Source organism: Sander lucioperca, chromosome 21, assembly GCF_008315115.2.
Source record: "Sander lucioperca isolate FBNREF2018 chromosome 21, SLUC_FBN_1.2, whole genome shotgun sequence".
In the NCBI taxonomy this organism is placed as follows: Eukaryota; Metazoa; Chordata; class Actinopteri; order Perciformes; family Percidae; genus Sander; species Sander lucioperca.
The window spans coordinates 14256075-14277393 of record NC_050193.1 but is presented as its reverse complement, the minus strand read 5'-3'; the positions used below and the strand labels follow the sequence as shown (position 1 = coordinate 14277393).

Below are 21319 nucleotides of genomic sequence, written 5' to 3'. Positions count from 1 at the left end.
AGAGATCAATGCAGGCTGCAGTGAGGCTGTAATTTATGATAAGTGAGTTCGCACCAACTTTAAGTAATTGAAAGTTCCTATACGCTTATTAAAGCACGTCGTTTAACCTCAAGGCTGTTTGATTTGTTTGATTCTTGAGAAGACTTGTTACGTTGTCTTTTATTGTGAAGGGTTGCGTACATTTAACTTGCTTCTTCCTAGTGTTTTCATGAGCATTGTTGAGTCTTGTATGGATGTCAGATGTTACTTGTCATGTGTCTTTGTTTTTTTTTCTCACTTAAGCATTGTAAATACATTATGTAGACCCCAGGAAGAGTAGATGCTGTTGTTGTAACAGCAGCTAATGAGGATACATAAACTATTAAAAAAAATAAACTAAAAACTATTAACTTCTTAGTATTATCAAGTCTGGGAATTTAGTTGAAGCTCTGAGACACATTGAGTGCTTTTATGTTTTTATAGAACGTCAAACTAATACTAATGAGTTCAAATGTCAGTTTTGATGCCCTGGGTAGGTTAACATGTCATTTTGGTTTAATAAACTGTACTTTCGTATGCTTATTTTATAATAATAAATAAATAAATATGAGTATATGGTATGTTTCCTCCAGTTAATGTTTTTAGATCCCATTAATCCCATCCTAATCTCTTCATCTTGTTTTTTCTTCCTTTCTACGAAGCAATTACGTGCTTTATTTTGATCTCTTTTTGGTTTGTGGCTCTCCTCCTGGCAGGAAACATGACAGAACAGGTAAAACGGCACTGCGCGGTATGTATGTTCTGCTGATGGTTTTCATGCGATGCCTCATCTTGATAAACTGACACGCTAATGATTTATTAAGGTTTTGAAAAGGGAGGGGTGGACTCGTTAATCAACTTATTTATCCAGCCAAACTTAAACTCATAGGCTACCGGTCACTTCTCGTTCCACAGCGCGCACACACACACTATAGGAAAGCCGTACAGGTCACGTGGCAAAGGTGCGCATTTTTCGTGTGTGGGTGGATGCTTTGCCTGTCAGGGTCACACCTGTCGGGCGGTGCCGTCAGCGGGGTGTCACTCATTCACTCTCTCTTGCCGGTCATTTGGAACTGGGAATGACATGGCGGAGTGTTAATGCATCATGGCCTGTGAAAGGAATTACAAGGCTAACCGAAGAAGGGGACCACATGAAGTTATGTGTAACAAGTCTGGAGCTAAACTGCTCAGCTGTTTAAACCACAGAGGAACAATTAGAACATGTTAAGCTGCTTTCTTTACCCACAGTCTACATAGGTTTAGGAGAGGAACTGTGCCGTGAAACTTAGGTTTTTAAAGTTTACGTGTTTCCTTATTTTGTGCTGGAGACATGGCTCTGTCCCAGATACAGTGCCTGGACGATAACCACGTGAACCCGCGGAGGCACGAGTCCAAACCGGAGTTCTTGTACTGCGAAGACCAGCGGCTCGCGCTGGAGACTTTCCTGCGGGATGGTCGCGAGGCGTTTGTTAAGTACCTGGAGGCTCGCGGCCTGCGCGGCTTCCTTTCGGACCCGGAGTTGGAAACTCTCGCCGAGGCGGTGAAGCCCTATGACCCGGGCACGGAGCTCTTCCCTGAGAATGCCGAGGACGACGAGCCCCCGCTGTCACTGCACTACTGGCCCGACTTGTCGGATACGTCCATCCCGCAGATGGACCTGGGCTGGCCGGACAGCGTGTCTTATCGGGGGGTGACGCGCACTACTGTGTACGCGCAGCCACCTCTGGAAGGTCAGGCGCACATCAAAGAGGTTGTCAGAAAAATGATTGCGCAGGCGCAAAAGGTATGTTGGGCCACTATTTGCAATGTCCTGTAGGTCTATGTTTAAGCCCTAATTTTCACTTTAGAAATAAATTAGACTGCTAGGCCTATATCCTAAAGTTTCTCAGTAAGTAACTCATTTCACATGGCCTACAGCAATATTAAGCCATAAAAATAATAATCTACAATTAAACATATGTGTAGGCTATAAGCAGTTGAAGGTGTTTTCCCCTTATTTGAGATAGCCTACTTGAGTAATGAAAATATTAATCTCTGTTTAGCTCTGTCTGCTTAATATAATATATTTGTATCTCAATCTTTGTCTGTGCTGTATCTGTGCTCTTCTGTGTTGCTTACGCATGAATGAAAGTCTGGTATTTTCATTTCCCTGACCTACTCTACCCATTTAAAATATTAACTGTACCGTTAATGTTACCATGAGCAGCCATGGCTCTCAGTCAGTATGAGGTCAGAGTACAGACTGATGACCAAATGTGACAATAAAGAGTAAAGTGCAACTTGATTAAACTGCTTTATTATCTGGGACTAAAAGAAGTGCCGCACACTAACATGGTCTGTTATATTGTATATTTGCATGATTATGCGCATTATCATGTACATGAGTGTGAGCTTATATCAGTTCATGCAGCTGACTCGTCCGAAGACACAAGTTTATGTGACATGTTTTTATTTCTAAGCAGCTGTTCTTAGTGTTACTTGACTAAAACATCCAATGGGCATTTTCCTGAAGAGATATAAAAAAAGATATATGGGTCATATCATTGGAGAAAATGGGGAAAATGTGCATCACTTCCTTAATTATTTCCTACAGAATTTTCTTTTGCTCAGGAAAACGTGTGTGTGATGATTTTATTTAAACCTAGGGAACAACTTGAATCTTGTCTTGGCAGGAAAGAGTAAACTGTATACTCACAGTGACGTCACGTCTGAGGTAGAGCTGGGCGATATGGAGAAAGTTAAATATCACGATATATTTGACCAAATACATCAATGTCGATATTGCGGCGATATTGTAGGGTTGACTATTGGTGCTTTCACAATATTTACACAATAATATTTTTGATAAATAATCATCAGTAATGTGGATATAATGACTAAGTGGGTAAAGGCACATAACAGAACAGCTAGAACAGTCTGGTAATTGCATCACTTTACTGTAATGTAGCCTTTAAAACCAGGAAAAGACAACACCTATGTTTTATTACAATATTGCGATATCCAAAATTTAAAATCATATCTAGCCTTATATATCAATATCGATATAATATCGATATATTGCCCAGCCCTAGCCTGAGACTTGATCCTACTGCGACATAATGTAAAGTTTGAGCATGTATTTACTTACCTGCATGCATAAACTGTGTATGCATGACATGTATGTCATGGGGATTTTACCATGTGTGTAATGTAAGTTGTACGTGTTTATCTCCAGGTAATAGCAGTGGTGATGGATGTGTTCACCGATGTTGACATCTTCAGAGATTTGCTAGATGCTGGTTTCAAGAGGAAGGTTTCGGTCTACATCCTGTTGGAACGCACAACACTACCTCATTTCCTGTCCATGTGTCGGAGAGCCAACATGCATGCGGGACACCTCAAGGTGAGTCAGCACCGCTCTGACGTTTAGCATCAAAGACCAAGGATTAGTCGTACTTAAAGTGAAGTCAAATACTCGAAATCCACCATAATCAATCTGGAGTAAATGTGTGCTCAGTTAAATCCATGGTAATTTTCTAATTGGATTATTATGTATCTTTTGCACTAGGAAAATTGTAACATTATTCCTTCGGCTAAATTGCATGGCAATCTGGCCATATTTTGCTCTAGATCACGCCGTTGGGCAGACTGAATAAGGCATATATTGGCGTTTGTCATGATAACCAGTGAAAAGTTCATTACCAATTGTGAAAGGATAAAATGTCCTAGTTCCAATTCTATATAGAGTAAATGTTTTACTAACGGAGAGTGAATCTTTGACCTTTGGATAGTCGGGGGGGTTCACATGTTCGGAAATGCAGAAAATGATTCCCTCATTTGACTAAAATACATCTGCATGGCACTGTTGTAGAACAAATGATCTTTTGAAAGAATGACAAATAATTGAAGTCAAGAGGTTTTTATTAGCATGGATAAGTGAAAGCACATGTCATCTCTTTCTTTCTTTCTTTCTTTCTTTCTTTCTTTCTTTCTTTCTCTCTCTATGTCTCTCTCTCTCTCTCACACACACACACACACACACACACACACACACACACACACACACACACACTCACCAGAGTTCCATAACAACCAGCAAAACCTCCCAGCTGGCACTCTACCATAGATAATTCTCGTAATTGGCCGGTTACCATGAAAAACATGAGTTATAAAACACATTTTAGGCATGTTGGGACACGTAGAAGTAAGTAAGACAAAATACAACACTATCTTCAATGATTTGTATTCTTGACTTAATCTTCAATCAAGGTCAAATCAAGGTGCCAAGTCAGCCTATAAAAATGTTTCTGTAGATGATAGGCCATAGGGGTGGAATCTTTACTGGTCTCACGATTCGATTACGATTATCCTGTCGACGATTCGAATTGATTCGATATCATCACGATGCGTCACCTCCTCAACATTATTATGTATTGCTACACTTGGTTTTTTATAAACTAAATTCGTAAAGTTGTATATATATGAACTCCCCTTTTTTATTGTATCTGCTCCTAAAAAAGACACTTCCTGAATGTAATCGAGTCTGAACACAGCAGACAACAGACAAAAGGCAAACACAAAAGATGCAGCGCCCAGAAAATCAACAAGCAACATCAGTAGGCAATAATTGATTATGGCACCACTGCATCGATGCAGAATCGTCCATGTCCGCATCGCGATGCATCGATTCAGTGATTCATTTCAACAACCCTAACAGGCCAATAATAGTTAGCATTTAACAGTGCAGTATTTGGTAAGTGGAAGTCAGACTTTGTACTTGCTTGCTTCAGTGCTGCTGCGTTGTTCCTCCTTCCTATAGGAGAATCATTTAGATAACCCAGTATACAGTAGAGGCGGGGTTGGATCATTTCCACGAAGGTTCCCAACCCGACTTATTATGTTTTCAAAGTTTACTGTTGAGGTAAATAGTGGTTTGGATCAGTATTCGGAAGGAAGAAGTGATACATTGAAGAAGCAGAAATCTGTATTTAAGAGACCTCAAGAGATGTTACTAGAAACACACACATGCATTTGCGCAATGCTGTGAGGTTTTCTACCTGTTGTATTCTCATTGCAACTGCCTGCTTTTTGAAATATCTGGTATTTTGTTGTTTTTTTACATTCTTAGGGATGTCTCAGTCATGTTTTTGGCCCCAAATACAGTGTGCAAACCTGCCGACAGTAATGCAGCTGCACTGTGCCCTCTGGCCTCAAGTTGCCCTACATTTAAATTAGTCAAATGTTTGATCACAGAATGGCTATGCATTAGGACAACAAAGCCGGTGTCACAGCTTTCCTTGAATGGTTTCCCATTTTGTACAATATTCTGTAGCACAGGTGTACCGCTCAGGCATGGTACACTTGAGAAATGTTGCAGAAATACATGCAAAGCAGTCGTTATTTTAACCCAAATCGCCTCTTCTGGCGTCACATGTTGACACTTGTAGTCAGAGCGAATATCATTATAGGTGATATTTATTTTTTTAAGCTGCTGTGTGGTTCACTTGTTCACAACGCTGTGTTAACAAAGAGATCCAGGGTTTTTATGGAGCTCAACGAGACGTGTTTGACAGCTGGCATACTTAGAGCTACAGTACACTTGGCCATAAAAACATTGCGTATCCATATCTCGGTCATATACTGTGTCTGTGTTGGGATCTTCCTATTAAACTGTCCTGTATCCTTCTATGCAAGTCTCTAACAGAATCCTGTCACTGTGGCTACTATGTGGCATCCCAAAAAACGTGATAGCCCAGGGTACAGTTGTACAAGTGGCAGTTATGATCAGGAACAGTGATACGCAGCTAACGCAAACTCTCCCAATATGTCTGGGACTGAAGTCTGGGATGCTGAATTGAGGATGATTCGCAGAAAGAGTAGAAGACAGATGTGACTAATGTGAGTTTTCACTGTGCACTATAAGTGACAAGAGGTAGTAGGTGGAGGAGTGGATAGACAGAATGGGAGGAGGAGCAGATAAGTGGCGAGATGAGTATTTTGGCAAAGAGGTGCCAGATTCTTCTTACTCTTCAGTCAGAGGGGGGTTTCAACTCTATAACAGTGACCCTTGACCCTTTCGGATGTGGACAGAGAGTATTTTTGTAAAATGAACAAATCCGCAGTGTCTCAGTTAGTTTGGATGTTGTTCTCTGTATAGCTCTATACACGCTGCAATTTTGTGCACATAAAATTCTTTCTGGCACAGTTCAACCACTTAACATACAGTTTAGAGCTGAATACACACGCAGAGAAATGCAATTTGCTGATTTTATCAAATCAGTTAGCAAAAGGAATGTACTGAGGGAAAAAGAGTTAAGGGTGTGACCAAAGGCTGAAGGGAAAAAAATGTTCTGCTGTGAGACAAGCCACACCAGGAATAATCTGCTGCATCAAGACAACTGGTTATATAACACGTTGGCTGCATTCTGCATTGTTCAGAACCTGGCCCCTCTGTACAGACGTGGCTCATGAAGTTGTGTCTTTCAGCGGACCTAAAGGCCTTCCCCAAATGAGATAAATAAATCTAAACTCACAACAACCAAAGTAATTGTGTCCTCAAACAGCCTATCAAGAGCTGGACATCTACTACCAAACAATGTCAGGCAGACAACACAGTCATGCTGAAGCTGTATTTCACTTTACATATCACATTGTATGTATTTGCCATATTTTGGAATGATAGGGATTTTGGGTTGCAGTTTTTGTTTAACGGTTTGTGATCCCACATTTCTTTGCATTTAACGGACAAAATAAACCCCATATTCAAAGTCTATTATTTACACCATGCAGGGCTGCTATATGTACCATTCACTCATCACCAACGTAAACTAAACACCTGCATCACATGATGTTTCAGTTTCCTAGTTTTTAAGGACTACGAGAACACCAATAAACAACTGGGGACAAAGAATGGATTATGGGAAACTAAGGGAACAATAAGGGTTTTTGTATTTTCGTACAGATGTCGGTAAGCAAGTCTGTTCTATAGAAAGAAAAGAAGGGAGGGTAGAAGAAACAAAGAAATGAGGTGAGTCAGAGTGAGAGAACTGAGAAAGACTTGATAGACAAAGTGTTTAGCTCAAGGTACCTTTCATGTGTAATCTCTTATCTGAAAGGTATACAGCACCATGAACTGTACTATCCATTTATTATCATGAACTTTAGTTAAATGTTAGCACTCATTGAAAAAAAATGCTTTACAGCTATACAGTCACACCTGGAGGCCCATCAGGGTGGCTTTGCTTACATGTGCACTATGCAACAAAAAAAGAAATCATGGATTATGGAAACATTTTCAAAAGGCAACCTCATCTGGCTGGACCAAACAAGAAAGCAACAGTCTTTTTTGCATTCCAATGCAGGAAACATCTTAAGTGGACAGAGAACTGAGCCCTGCAGGACACCAGGTTTTAATCGGAGGAAAGCCTGATACAGAAGTATCTTTTACAGTACATGTGCCGTGTTTGTCAGACAGAGATAAGCAAAGCAGGCAAGCTCCAACACAGAACAACAAAGGTCGAGAAAATTGACGAGAATGGTGTGGTCCATGGTATGAAATGCAGCAAGAAAAGATAGAGGTTAGAGTAACATACATTGGATATGGTATGTGTAATTGATCAGCAGTTTGAAACAGCGGAGCGATGTGCTTAAATTTAGGGCGGAAAGTGGTACGTTACTGCTCCTACCGTCTAAGTATGGCAACACAGTTTTTATTAAAAAGTACTTATTTCTATTTCTAACAAACAGTTGTGGGTTACACATACAGACTACAGTTTGTTAAAACTTCTTTTTTTTAGGGTTAGATGTGCACGTGAAAAACGTCAGCATAGTTTGAGAAAATTTGGCTTAAAACACATGTATGTCCAAATTGGTATTCTGTCTACATAACATGTGCTTTTTAAGTGTCATTGTGAGCATAATCTAATGCTTTAATCACATTACAGTAGTTAGAGGATGATGCTGGTAAGACAGTACACAGGTCTGTGCAGCATGCCTGCCCTTTTCATTTTATTTACACATACAGTACCCTGGCCATCAATCAGCCAATACATATTCCAAAAGGAAGATAACATCACCTCATGAAATTATAAAAAATAACTTTTGTTCTTTGTATGCTTGATACTAAATGCTATGAATATTTGTTGTGATTGCAATTTCTGGTTAGTTTTCCTTGTCATTGTTTTGCAACTCTACATCACGCAGGTCCCAGGTTATAAAGTTAGCTCTGAATCTGGAGAAGATATGACATCTATCAATGTGTGTTACAGAACCTTCGTGTACGCTGCACAGATGGAGCAGAGTTCTACACTCGGTCCTGCACCAAAATCACAGGGCGAATGGGACACAGATTCATGTTCATTGATGGCGACAAAGCTGTGTCTGGGTCGTACAGGTCAGTGAACTCTGTGTGTGTGTGTGTGTGTGTGTGTGTGTGTGTGTGTGTGTGGGAACAGATTATCTCTGTGTGCTGTGCCTGTCTTTGTTTGTGGCATGGATAGATATGAATAAAGAATGTACTGTGTCTGTTCATGTTCAGTAGCATTATTTAAACACTAGACAAACAGGTTATACATGTATTCAATGTACAACAAAAACAAATGCATTTACTGTCCAGTCCCTAATGGCGCTTTTCCATTACATGGTACCAGCTCGACTCGCCTCGACTCTACTCGCCTTTTTTGGTTTTCCATTACGAAAAAAAGTACCTGGTACCTGCTAACAGGTACTTTTTTTAGTACCTCCTCAGTCGAGGTTCCAAGCGAGCTGAGGCGAGCCGAAAAGGTGACGTGAAAGCGACAGACGGGGGTGTCCTGAACAAACCCGCTATTTTTAAACAGTTTAGCCACCTGTTTGTTTTTTTGCTGCCTCCAGCTTCTTCTGAAATAAAATGTGTCTTCTGGCAACAACACACACCTTCAACGTTCTGTGTGTGTGTCGCGTTAGGTCACGGCAGTTTACTACGGCGCCGCTTGTTTACAGTTCTGCGGAGGCTCCAGTCCAGGCAGAGCTTTCGCCGCATCCTACGTACACACACACATGCTGGCTTGACGCACACACCAACTGACAAATGTATACAACAGGCCACATATTACATAGGCTACGGTGAAAGCTCTGCGTGGAGCCTCCACAGAACTATAAAACAAGCTCAAGTGGTCTGATGTTTATACTTGTGCGCTGGTGTGTGCGTCGAGCCGGCAAGACGACCAGCCACGCTGAGGCGGTACTAAAATCTGCAATGGAAAACGGACGCACAGTGTGTCGAGTCGAGGCGAGTAGAGTCGAGGCGAGTCGAGCAGGTACCATGTAATGGAAAAACGCCATAAGTAATTAGACAATTATGCATTTACTTTTGGCTCTGCACTTCAGGTTAATTGGAGGCTGTTCACCATCCACATACGTGCATAGTTGCCCCAGTTGTCAGCCTGGTTCAGTTATTGCTGTTTATACTTATTTTATTAAGTTTGTTTTGCAATGGCTTGGTTTTACTTCAAAGTAGTCTAACTTTGTATTTGCTGTATGTTCTGTAGTTTCACTTGGATGTCATCGCGTCTGGACACAAGTCTCATCACCGTGGTTACAGGCCAGACAGTGGAAGCCTTCGACAGGCTGTTTCGCATCCTCTACTCAACCTCCAGCTTGGCTGACCTCCGGAAGGTCGCCACGGAGCCTGAACCGGAGTTGCAGGCCCTCCCACAGCCAGTCTTAGTAGCCCCTCTTTCTGCTGATATGGCAAGGAAACTGTACAGCCCCAAATATGCCCTGGTTACCTTAGGCAACCCTAGCCCCATCCCTTCTGCTGGCCCCAAAGAAACCCAAAATCCAAATAACTCCAAGAACACAGAAACCAAGAAGGGGAGGCGGAGTAGGGCTAACAAAGAAGCCATACAGGAGACTCCTTCCAGTCACCCCGGACTCACCAATCTAGAGAAAGCATGCTTGATGTCATACCTGCCCACCTGGCCAGAACCTGATCCCCCCAGTGATGTAATTGGGTTCATTAACATTCGTGATGCCAGCAAACCGAATCAGGTCCATCTACAGAGATCTGAGATGTTTGAAACCAGCCAAGCGATCAGGTTTAGCAGTCCATTCAGCATGCCTAAGGAAATCCTGCCAGAAGTCGCCAAGCCCAGACAGTTTACCGCTAAATATGAGGAGATGAATAAACTCCAACTAGCACAAGATAAAACAAAGGCTGAAGAGTCGCTGGTAGGCATAGCACAGCCAGCACAAGTCAATGCAGGGCCTGGTGACTTCAAAGGCAAAGCAGAGGCACCTGCACAAAAATCACCTGCATCTGGACCAAAGTGTGAATCCGACAAAGGCACGACTAAGACTCTCAATGTTGAGAGCAAACGGCACTCAGACACACCCACCAACCAAGATACAAGCCACAACACCACACTTTCTCTCAATGCACACACACCTCGCCAATCTAGCAGCAAAGCATCCACTCCTACCATTGGGAGGCCTTCACACACCACACAAACTGTCACCACCCTCCCCGGATCGAACACTAAAAAAGAAGCAGAAAGTGATTTAAACACACAACAACATGATATTGTGTACAGTTCGCACGTCCTGGAGTCGAGCAGTACACAAGCCTCACACCTGTGTCCCGCTGACTCAAACACAGAATCACAGACACAAACAAAGACGGTGCTGCCACATACAGAATCACACACGCAGCCACAAAACTTCTCTGAAATGACTCCTAACATCCAGACTCCCACCGTCAACAGCCACATGTCCTCCTCTTCTACTTCTGCCACGTGCTCTCCGTCTGTCAGTTCAACCTCCCTTTCTGAAAACAATCACGTCTCCATTACTACAAGCACGACTCCCGGTTCCTGTTCTTCTTTGTCTTCCATCAGCTCTTCTTCCTCCATTCCTCCTTTCACCTCTTCTCTTACAACTCTCAATCCTCCCCCTCCTTCTTCCTCACCATCCCCATGTTTGAACTCAACCCCACCCATCCCTAAACCTCGTACGCTCCAGCTAGTTATCAAAGGCGGCGTCATGGGCAATGGCCAGAAGCTGCCGGAGTTAAGTGTTGTCAGGAGGCCTGAGACGAGCATAGGGCCGCTCGCGGTCCACGATGAGCCCGATGTAGCAACCGTGGCGCAGACATCGCCAGAAAAATTGCCTGAGACAACAAACAACAGTGGAAGCGAGACAGGAACCCAGAAAGATGCAGAGAACACAGAAGGAGCTCTACGGCAAAAACAGAGAGGGACTTCCCAAGAGACAAAGAATGAAGTAGTTGGACGACATGATGACATTGCAAGAATGCAGTTTGTCGCTGGAAACAACTTAGAAGAACAGTCTGATGTTTTCATTGCTGATGCGCCAAAGGCAGAGAGTTTGAATAGTCAAGAAATTATTCCAAACGATGTCGAGCCCAAGTCTTGGACGTTGATAGAGTGCAAATTAACCCCACAGATAGACTGTGTAGCCACACTACAGACAGAGATAAAGGTGCCAGAAAGAGCTTTAACAGGCTGTGAGTTTTCTAAAGGACCAAGTGAAAAAAGTGAGAGTGTGACAGAAGGCAAAACATACCTTGCAAGAGCACATGTACCTCAGAGAATATCATATAGTGAGTTGATGCCACAATATATAGATACATTAGAAACTGTGGATTCCATGAAAGCTCCAACACACACTCCTGTTTCTTCCACACACTTATCCAAAGACAGTGCTGGTGACAGCACACACACATCAGTCATAGACACACAAGGTAATCCAGGTTTCACACCGGCACACCACACAGACAACACAACAGACAACATACCCGCTGCAAAACATAACACACATGGCAGCTTTCAAGAACAAACTCCTAAAGCACGGGGAAGCACACACACACCTGAAGGACCCCTGCGTTTACGTCTTCCCGAAAAACTCATGCCAGACTTACGTTCGATGACGCCAGAGAGAGAATCACGTTCACTCACAGCTCTCATATGCACTCCAACTCCAGACGGGTATCTTCCACTTAAGCCCACCACCCCAGACTCACGAATGCACACGCCGGATCCGCGGTCATACACTCCAGACTTTCACACGCCTTCGCCCGACGAGTATTTCTCACCAAGAGCGGACTCCGCTCTGTCCACCACCTCAGAGGATTCGTATTACGAATGTGACGACTCTACTTTCCACGAGGCTGTTTTGGAGCGAGCAGCTTCCAGCAACCACGGGAGGACAGAGGATCATGTTTGCGTTACACACACAACTACTCCTAATGATACAACCATCACCACCAGTCCTGCACGCGTAAATTCTAACACTCATGCAGCTACATTCGGCACTACAGACAGGAATACCTCGAGCAGTGAAACACAGAGTTTATCTAGGCCTGCTAGAGTCTCCTCTTCGTCTCCTTTACTTGAGAAGGAAGTTAAAATGGTGGAGGAAAAACAAACCACAAATGAAGAAGAGGGTGGGAGAGAAGAGGATGAAAAGGGGAGGAAACTGAGTGTGGCAGAGAGGAGGACAGAGGGGGATAACCAGGGCATGGAGAGGAGAGGCAGCGAGGAAGCTAAGAGATCAGCCGACCATTTTAAACAAGGTAAAGATTCGAAAGAGGCAGTAGAAAAAAACGAGGAGGCCCAATACCAACCCCCGAAGAGAAAGATGGTGCTGAACCATTCGGCAGCAGGGAGAGCGGTCGACGGAGGAGTGACTCCAGGAGAATTAACCAACGATAGAACGGAGCTAAAGCAATTGGCCACAGGTGACCTTCAACAAAAGAAGGCATCTTCTGAGGAAAAGAGAGCAGACAAAGAGAAGGCAGTTGACAAGGCGCCGTTAGGTCCCAGCAGTGTGGAGAGGAGAGACAGACCCCATTCAGCCACAGAGACTGATGGACAGAAGGTATGAACAGTAAGGAGGCGGAAGTTTGCATCTTTATATTCAAAGTAATTGTCCTCCTCATCATCAAAAATAGCTCTTGTGCAGGTAATCTAATTAAAATGATGTATACTTTTCTTTAATTTTCTAATTTCTAAACTTTGCAGTATTCTGTTCAGCGTACACCAGTGATGTAAAGGGTAAGCACAGTTTACCCACTTTTTAAGGGGGACCTAGTGTACTTCTTTATATTTCATAAAACGTGGTAGTGACAGTAGTTTACCTGAGCTAAAGGAAGAGAAATCATCATCATTCAGCAGTTTTAAAAATGCAACCAATATCATAGTATAATATAGTATAAGTATAATATTTGTGCAGATATTTTATCTTGATGTTGGCAGTAAAAAAGTTAGATTTAAGGTGTGAATATTAATGTGTTAAGTGATAAAATATTTCTGAATAGCAGTAAAAGTTTCTCCATTCACTGATAATTCTGATTGGCGGTTTTTCACCACACTGCACCATGCTAAAGGATATAATAATAATGACATATACGTTTTAAAAATGATGGATTTAAGCTTTATAGGAAAATTTTAATGGGAAATAAGCTAATTTGCTTCCTTGCCGAAAGTGAGATGTGAAAAAGAAATGAGATTTTTTATACCGCTCATACATGTTTGATACGTTTCTGTAGCATAGACTGTCTGAAAATATGAATCTACTGCCAGCAGCTGGCTAACTTAGCTTAGCACAAAGACTGGAAACAGGGGGCTTTAACAGTTGCCAGGCAAGAGGACACTCCCATAAAAGGATGATTTGTCGTTTTTACACCAATGTTTTTTGTACAGATTAAACACACAAGTTATCATTAGTCTACACGTGCTGGTAGATAGATTTTGTTACATTTGGACACAACCAGGCAAGCTGTTTCCCCCTGTTTCCAGACGCTGTGCTTAGCTAAATAAGCCAACTGCTAACTGCGGTAGCTTTATACATAGGATTGGGCATCGAGAACCGGTTCCAACTTGGAACAAATTACGATTCAGGGGCGGCCTATAGCTCACCTGGTGGAGCGTGCGTCCCATGTAGGCTAAGTCCTTGCCAGCGGCCCAGGTTTGAATCCAACCCGAGGCCCTTTGCCGCATGTCGTCCCCCTCTCTCTCCCCCCTTTCCTGTCTCTCTTCAGCTGTTCTAAATAAAAAGAAAAAACCCTAAAAAAATATCTTTAACAAAAAAAAAAAATTACGATTTTTTATTGGACTCGTTTGGAAAATTTGGTTTCGAATCTGATCATCGGTTCCATATTTAACACGTGCAAGTTTGGGTCTCCGTAGCGGCCACCTTACTTGAGGCGCTTGTTGTGTTGCAAGTATGAAGAACAGTAAGCGGCGCTCTAAAGTGTGGTTTTATTTTACGTGGAAAAAAAAAGCCCGGTATAACTGTAAATCACCATTGCATCGCAATCAAGAATCGATAAGAACTGTAATCGTAAACAACAATCGGAGTAAGAATTGTTCAAATCAAATCGATGCCCAACCCTCTTCATACAGACGCGAGAGTGGTATCAATCTGATGTAAAAAATTTAACAAGAGTTTTTCTCAAATTATCAAACTTGTCCTTTAATTGACCTTTTTAACTAATTAACGTTTAATGAAAATTAACCTTGAGTGACAAGTTTGACTCATGTATTTAATCATGAAGTAAATATAAATATGAATTACCTTTAAAGTCATGCTAGGTTTTCCCTCACTGCATTAACCAAAATGATCTTTCTGTGAACTGTGTATGCCAGCAGTGCATCACTAAGTTGAAGCACACGATACTTGTTCATTATTGAACAAGGAGACTGTGTGTGAATTAAAGTGACATACTTTTAATGAGGCGCCGCACGCAGTCACACACCGATGCAATATTGATGAATCGGTAAAAGATTGATGGTTTCACATTTATGCCGTAGTTTAACTCACTCGCCGTTGAACTGAGTCTATGCTTTTTATCTAACATTAGTCCTTACAAGTCAATGAAGTGTTGCTGGCATGTTTTAACTCCGTTCTGTCATGTAATGTTAACAAGAGCGGCAATAAAACAGATCTCACAATTGCACCCAAGTACCTCTCTTTTCCATCGCTCGGCACTGCATTTGTAAGTGCAAAAACCTGTTACACTGTATTGTAGATAAGCCAGCACATAACAGAATACAATATAAGACATTGGTGTTATAATAAGCCCCAGTTAATTGATACCTCATTATTCATACATTATACATTTCTTCTTATCGCCAGTCTCTTCTCTTTCTCTAGCTTTTGCACACTTCTCCCAAAACCCCTCGAGGACAGCAGCAAGACAGTAGAGGGCCCTCCCCTTCCCGACCATCCAGACCCCCTCGACCCCTCTCAGCCACCCAGCCTCGTCCCTGGGGAAGCCGTCAGCTGAACCAGGCAGAAAGCAAGGCACTCCACAGTAGTTTCCCGGTCTTGGATAATACCTCATCCCCTCGCAAACCGCCATCCACACCCCTTCTTCCAGTCACGGCGAGGGCTGTCGGGTCTGCAGCAGGGCGGAAGCTAGCCGAAGCCCCCCACGGTCAGCACAGCCTCCTCTTTCGACAGCCTCTAGCAGCGCAGGGCAGGACGGTAGCTGGCCAGTCGCAGAATCAACATCCTTACCCAAAATCCCCTGCCTCCTTTCGCCACACACACTCTAACAGAGAGGCGCAGCTCCGTCCTCCTTCCCACAACCAGACGACATCACCGCAGGAAGCACGTCGGCAGGAAGAAGCAACTGCTCCATTTAGCTTCACTTTTAGCAGGCTGTACAACCTCAAGGGCCTGAAGGACAAGATGAGCAAGCTGCCAGCACAGAGCAAGAGAGGCAGAGCCAGCTCTCCGGGACAGGGACGTAAGAGCTCCAGCTAGTCTGGTAACGTCAGTCATCCTGGTTTTTAATACTTTAAGACATCAAGCCAAAGAAATGGCATGTTAAAATAAAGAATTAAGATAGACCTCCAAGAAAAAAGCTTGACTTGCCCCAGTGTGTGTACATTCCCAAATTCCCAAAATAATATAAATAATAATAATCTATCCTGTGAGCTCAGCCAAGGCTTGGCTCTGCAGCATCTTTTAACCTTTTAACCATCGTTAACCTTAGTGTTACTTCTTGCTGACACTTTTAGTGAATGTTCGAACTTTGACCTATGACCCAGGACATGTGGGATTGTCTGTCTCGTCTGATGGAGGATGCACTTTAAGTTGTTTTCCACATGGCAGTGTGAAACCTTTGCAGGACGTAGCTCCATTACTGGACCAAACAAAGAGTGATTGGATAAGTGTTTTGTTTTTTTTCTCCTGGCTTCTCATTTTTTAGAGATGATTCTTATTCGCATTGCTGCATCTCAAACTTTTGAAATTCTTTTCATGTTGAAAATCCAGCTGCCTTTTCTGGCTGAAATTTAGGAGGTTGTGACCTCTGATGCTGCCAGTGGCCTGGACATCTGGAACTGAACCATAGCTGCCTCTACTAAATTATGACACAGTTTTTGCTTTTTCACCCACCTGGTCTAAGTTATCGAACAACTGAATAATGGAGTTGTTTTCCATTTTCAAAGGAAAACTTGGATATTAAATGTTTCAATTGTTTGTGTGACCAAAGAAAATGAACACCAGGAACATATGTAAATCATATGTAAAGCCAGAAGTTTGCCTTTTACATACTGCACATTAGATAGGCTGCTTTGACTTTGTATACTGTGGATCGTGCAAAAACAAAAGCAGTTGCTTCCTGAATTCCTGGATACGGATATGGATTTGAATGAAATTCCTTAAATCAAACACTTACTTGTTTTTTTCCTCTCTTTTTTTGTCATTTCATTCAGAAATATTAGAAATGTGGGAGATCTTCTTTGGTTACAGTTAGTATGGTATCTCGGGATAGTGCTATGTCAATGTGAATTTGTGTTTCCAACATACAGTATTGTATGTGCAGTGTGACTGGGAGTCATTACAATGCACATTAATAGAGTTTGAAATAGGTACACTGACATGCCTGATGAAAGCAAACATGAAATGTACTGCATTACAGATGTATTTTTGTGCGATACTGAACAATGCTAAAAAAAAAAACACTGAATGTTACAGACCGCTGTTGCAGAGATTTAATATCCTCTACCACCACTTTAGATTCTGTGAGCAGACAAATAAGTAAATGTTCAAATGGCTAACGTCATGACAGTGGCGTTTTTTATTGTGTTTATATGAGTTGAGTGGGAGTATTTGTCCCACATTTGTGCTATAATAAGCCAAGTCTCTCCTCCTCTCTGGATTTAAGTGTTTATAATACACATTTGAATGCTAAAACTGTTGATGCAGAATTGCACCTTATTGTTTTTTGATGTCTCAGACCTTCATTCTGGTTATTTTGTACTCTTCCATTGTGTGCTGTACATAGAAACACTAAAGGGGTCAGTCAATTGATTTATTCGTTGTTTACACCATATTCCATTTACATTCAAAAGGCTTTTCGCCTGGAAGTCTGTGCCCAAACAAAGCATAAGTTAGAGACGATCCCAGTCAACACCACACAAGACGGACCAATTACTCTGAAGACAGATACAGATGTCCTATGACAACAGTGTACAAGATGGTGCCCTTGAAGGAATGTGGAAATGGGCAGAGGTGCTGTTTTGCATGACAAATAAACTCCTTGATGGCATCAATGAAATGGCTGATGTGTACATAATTCATGTGTGGTTTAACAGAAAAACAACGCACACAACAAAATGAGAGAAGCTCCAGGCTGTCATCGTGTTATGGGAGACAGACAATGAATTTGTGTACTGTGCTAAATGTTTGTTTGCCTCTTCACTTCTAAACCAGCATTATTTGACTGCAGTAAATCTCCATATCACTGTTGGGCTCTGCGAGCGCTTGTGATCATTTTGTTTTGGGTTGGATTTTTCAATCTGCTCCTAAGGGAGGTGTTGAAATGAAAAGAAAACAGGGATTGAAAAAAAAAAGCTTCACAGCACGCTGCAATTCTGCAGATATGAGCTGTAATCCACGTCAGAGACGGCTGTGACTTGCAACCAAATTTCCAAAAGAGTATAGCACGTTCAAGATGGTCCCAAGGGACATTTGTATCCGATGTTACCTGCAGACATGGAGCACAGAAGCTCCTCCTAAAAAAAAAAAAGGTTGAGTTTGTGTGAGTTGCATGAAAATCTGCAGCTCAGGTGTAATGATTTATAATTTATTTTCACAGTAAAAGAACTCATAGCTTCAATTTGTGAACTACTGACATGATTTGTTTAAAGTTGTATGTACTGTATGCTGTTAAAGCTTATGGCATGCCAGAAGAGACAAGTGATACATCCGCCGGCTGATTGGCTCATCTGAATTTGCATGTTTATGTGAAAAGTGGAAGAGAAACTGAAGGAGAGATCTCTTTATTGCAGGGTAGAAGATGATGTGCACACTTTCACAAACTACTGATTATTCCTGATGTAAGCTCTATGAGAACACCTGGATGTTACGCCATGGCTCGTCTCCAAATATTTGAGAACTAATATCATTTTAACCTCTCTTAGCACAAAATAACCAAACATAAATTGACGAATTGTCTTAACTCTTGAGTTTTTGTACGGATTATTACAATAACCTACATGTAGGGAGTGGTTCAATCTTCTGATCTAACTCTTAGCAAGATATTAAATAAGTGTATTTACCAAAATGGGAAAAACGTTCCCTTTAAATACCATTTGGCAGCTATTAAAGAGGTCTGACAATCAGCAGCAAGATATCGAAACAATATGAAGGAGTGTTCCAAAGAGACAAAAAAAACTGCAAAAGTTATATTTAGATTATATATTTTGCTTATGCCAAAGATTACAATATATGGACATTGTATCACCAAAGGAGTAAAGTCTTACTGTGGTTTTGTCTACCTCCCCTGTAGGACAGATGGTGGAACAAAACTAATTTCATATTGTCAAATAGACAAAACATGCTTTATGAATCGTTTGGGTCACACATCCAGATTTAGAATGACTCAGACACTGACATACGCATGCACGCACGCACGCACACGCACACACACACACACACACACACACACACACACACACACACACACACTGATTGATTGAGATGCAGAAGGCAGAGAGATAAAGGAGAAAGAGAAACAGGAAATCCCTCCTTCTTATCTGAAGTGACTGAGAGGGAAAAGGCGAGGGACAGAAAGAAACTGCGAATAAAGCATGAGGCAGGGAAAGATGGAGAGACCAAGATATACAGCAAGAGACACTGGGACATGAAATCTCCAAAATAGACTGTTGACTTCAGCATCCACGGACCAGCTCACACACTTGGTGCTGTATTGAGTATTTGCAGCAGTAAGGATTGTGTATGTGACTCAAAATAAACTACAGTGCCCATGTTTATGGTAATAAAAAAACAAGTTTTCAAGTCCTTACTGGTTTTGGAGAAATATGGCACAATAGTGCTCTGTTAAAATAGCTGACTTGTTTGTGAACACAAAACACCGGGTGCCTTAAATCACGGCTGACTAAAATCTTAACATTTACTGATTGTTAAGAAAAAAGAAATGTCCGTCAATATCACCCATTTAGGAAGCTCTGTTTTCTCGCCTGGAGTTTGTGTTTACTGCTTGCTGTTATCTTATCTTATTATTAATTGGGGTGGAGCATGGATGGTAGTAATGTGGGACAGACGAGCAGCAACCCAAAGGAAAAAAGAAACGAAAAAGCCATCTGTAGTGTGAATATGTGCCAAGCACAGGTAACCTGTTCAGTCAGCGAGCTGTGCAACGTTAACCGGAACTCAGCAGCAGCAACCCACTGCGAGGCTTCATTACCTCACCATCTCAAACATAATGCAAATCTCTTTGCCACTGAAACACACACACTCACACACACACACACACACACACACACACACACACACACACACATACCACTGCGAGGCTTCATTACCTCACCATCTCAAACATAATGCAAATCTCTTTGCCATTGAAACACACACACACACACACACACACACACACACACACATATATTCACACACACACTTGCCGTCATGGAAGTCTTGTGATGATGGTTATGTTTTTGTGGATGACTGCACTGTATGATAGTTGTGGCTCAATCCCAGAATAGCACACCACACACACACACATACAGTCATATTTAAATAGAAACCATCCCCTCTCCCTCAGGCCATTTATATGGAGATGAGAGACTTGGCTAGCAGGCAGACACACACACACACACACAGACACACACACACACACACACACACACACATATATACACACACATACACATACACACAAAATGGCTTGTAGGTCTCATCGAAACATCATCCATTCAGCTGAGCCCTCCAAGCTGATAATGCCAGACCTCCACTCAGCCTCAGGGGTCGCAATATAGACGAGGATGACCCAACGGGCTCACACCCACACACACACACACACACACACACACACACACACACACACACACACACACACACACACACACACACACACACCGTATTTACTTGTGCATGTCTGTGTGTGTGTGTGTGTGTTTGTGTGAGACTGTGTGTTCTTGTTTAACTATATTCGTGGGGTCCAAAAACCGAGAATAATGTGTGTGTGCGTGTGTAGAAAGGTGTAGGAAGGTTTAGGTGGACTGGGGGTTTAGTCAAGACATCCTCTTATATAAAAATTTCCGACACAGGACTTGAGTCATTCTTTAATTAGCGCGTTGTCATGCTCACTCGGGTCCTCTGGGTAATGAAGTGTCCCATTAGCCTGTTTGGACTTGATTAAAGACACACACGCGTCCAGCCGATGATGGAATATGAAGATGTTAAGTGTCATGTGATATTTTTTTCCTGGTCTCTGTACTTTACTGAAGCATCAGTTGTGTGACCGAAGAGGAACAAAAAGCCATCTTATGATTTCTGAAGTCTGAGAATAGTCAATTATAACTTCTCCAAGGAGGAACTGACATTACGTAATATTTTTTTTCCATGGATTCAATATAAGTGGATGTTGCTGCTGGGTTTGAATGTTTAGCAATATTACAATGCATATTTAGTATGTGAATTATGTGGCGATAATGTTGAAGAAAATAGTATCAGAGCTGATTGTCACTCTATCATCAAATCCCTAATGTGTCTTAGAGTCTTTATAGTATGTAGCAGGCTAGGGGACATTTTTTAACAACATGATGGACAATGATGCAGCAGCAGCATGCTGAATTTCTGTTATATATGTTTTTAACAACGTGGTGATGAAATGTGTATCAGAAAATATTGAAAATGTTTCTCTTTTGGCTTACTTTATGCAAAAAATATGACATAAGTAGTATAAAGTATTGATTACACACTTTACATAAGTGAAGAAATGAAAGACTGAATGGATATGTGAGTTATTTACTTTTTGGGTCTGAAACCAACAAAACCAGCTAGCAGT

The 21319-nt window shown here is 41.9% G+C and overlaps 1 protein-coding gene across 5 annotated transcripts; it reads left to right on the top strand.

Annotated features, from left to right (window-relative positions):
* The first annotated feature begins 892 nt into the window (after positions 1 to 892).
* Positions 893 to 17562, top strand: LOC116065397 (protein FAM83G-like). 5 transcript variants are annotated; one of them, XM_031320880.2, is made up of 6 exons: positions 893 to 1801; positions 3233 to 3400; positions 8265 to 8389; positions 9525 to 12873; positions 13017 to 13049; positions 15133 to 15406. In XM_031320880.2, the coding sequence occupies exons 1-5, from the start codon at positions 1349 to 1351 to the stop codon at positions 13044 to 13046; spliced, it is 4125 nt and encodes a 1374-aa protein (XP_031176740.1). In that variant the 5' UTR covers positions 893 to 1348; the 3' UTR covers positions 13047 to 13049; positions 15133 to 15406. The 5 variants fall into 5 exon arrangements, with proteins under 5 accessions (XP_031176740.1, XP_031176739.1, XP_031176742.1 ...); XM_031320879.2 differs by having other exon boundaries at positions 15151 to 15401; XM_031320882.2 differs by having other exon boundaries at positions 9525 to 12882; positions 15151 to 15319.
* Positions 17563 to 21319: the final 3757 nt, after the last annotated feature.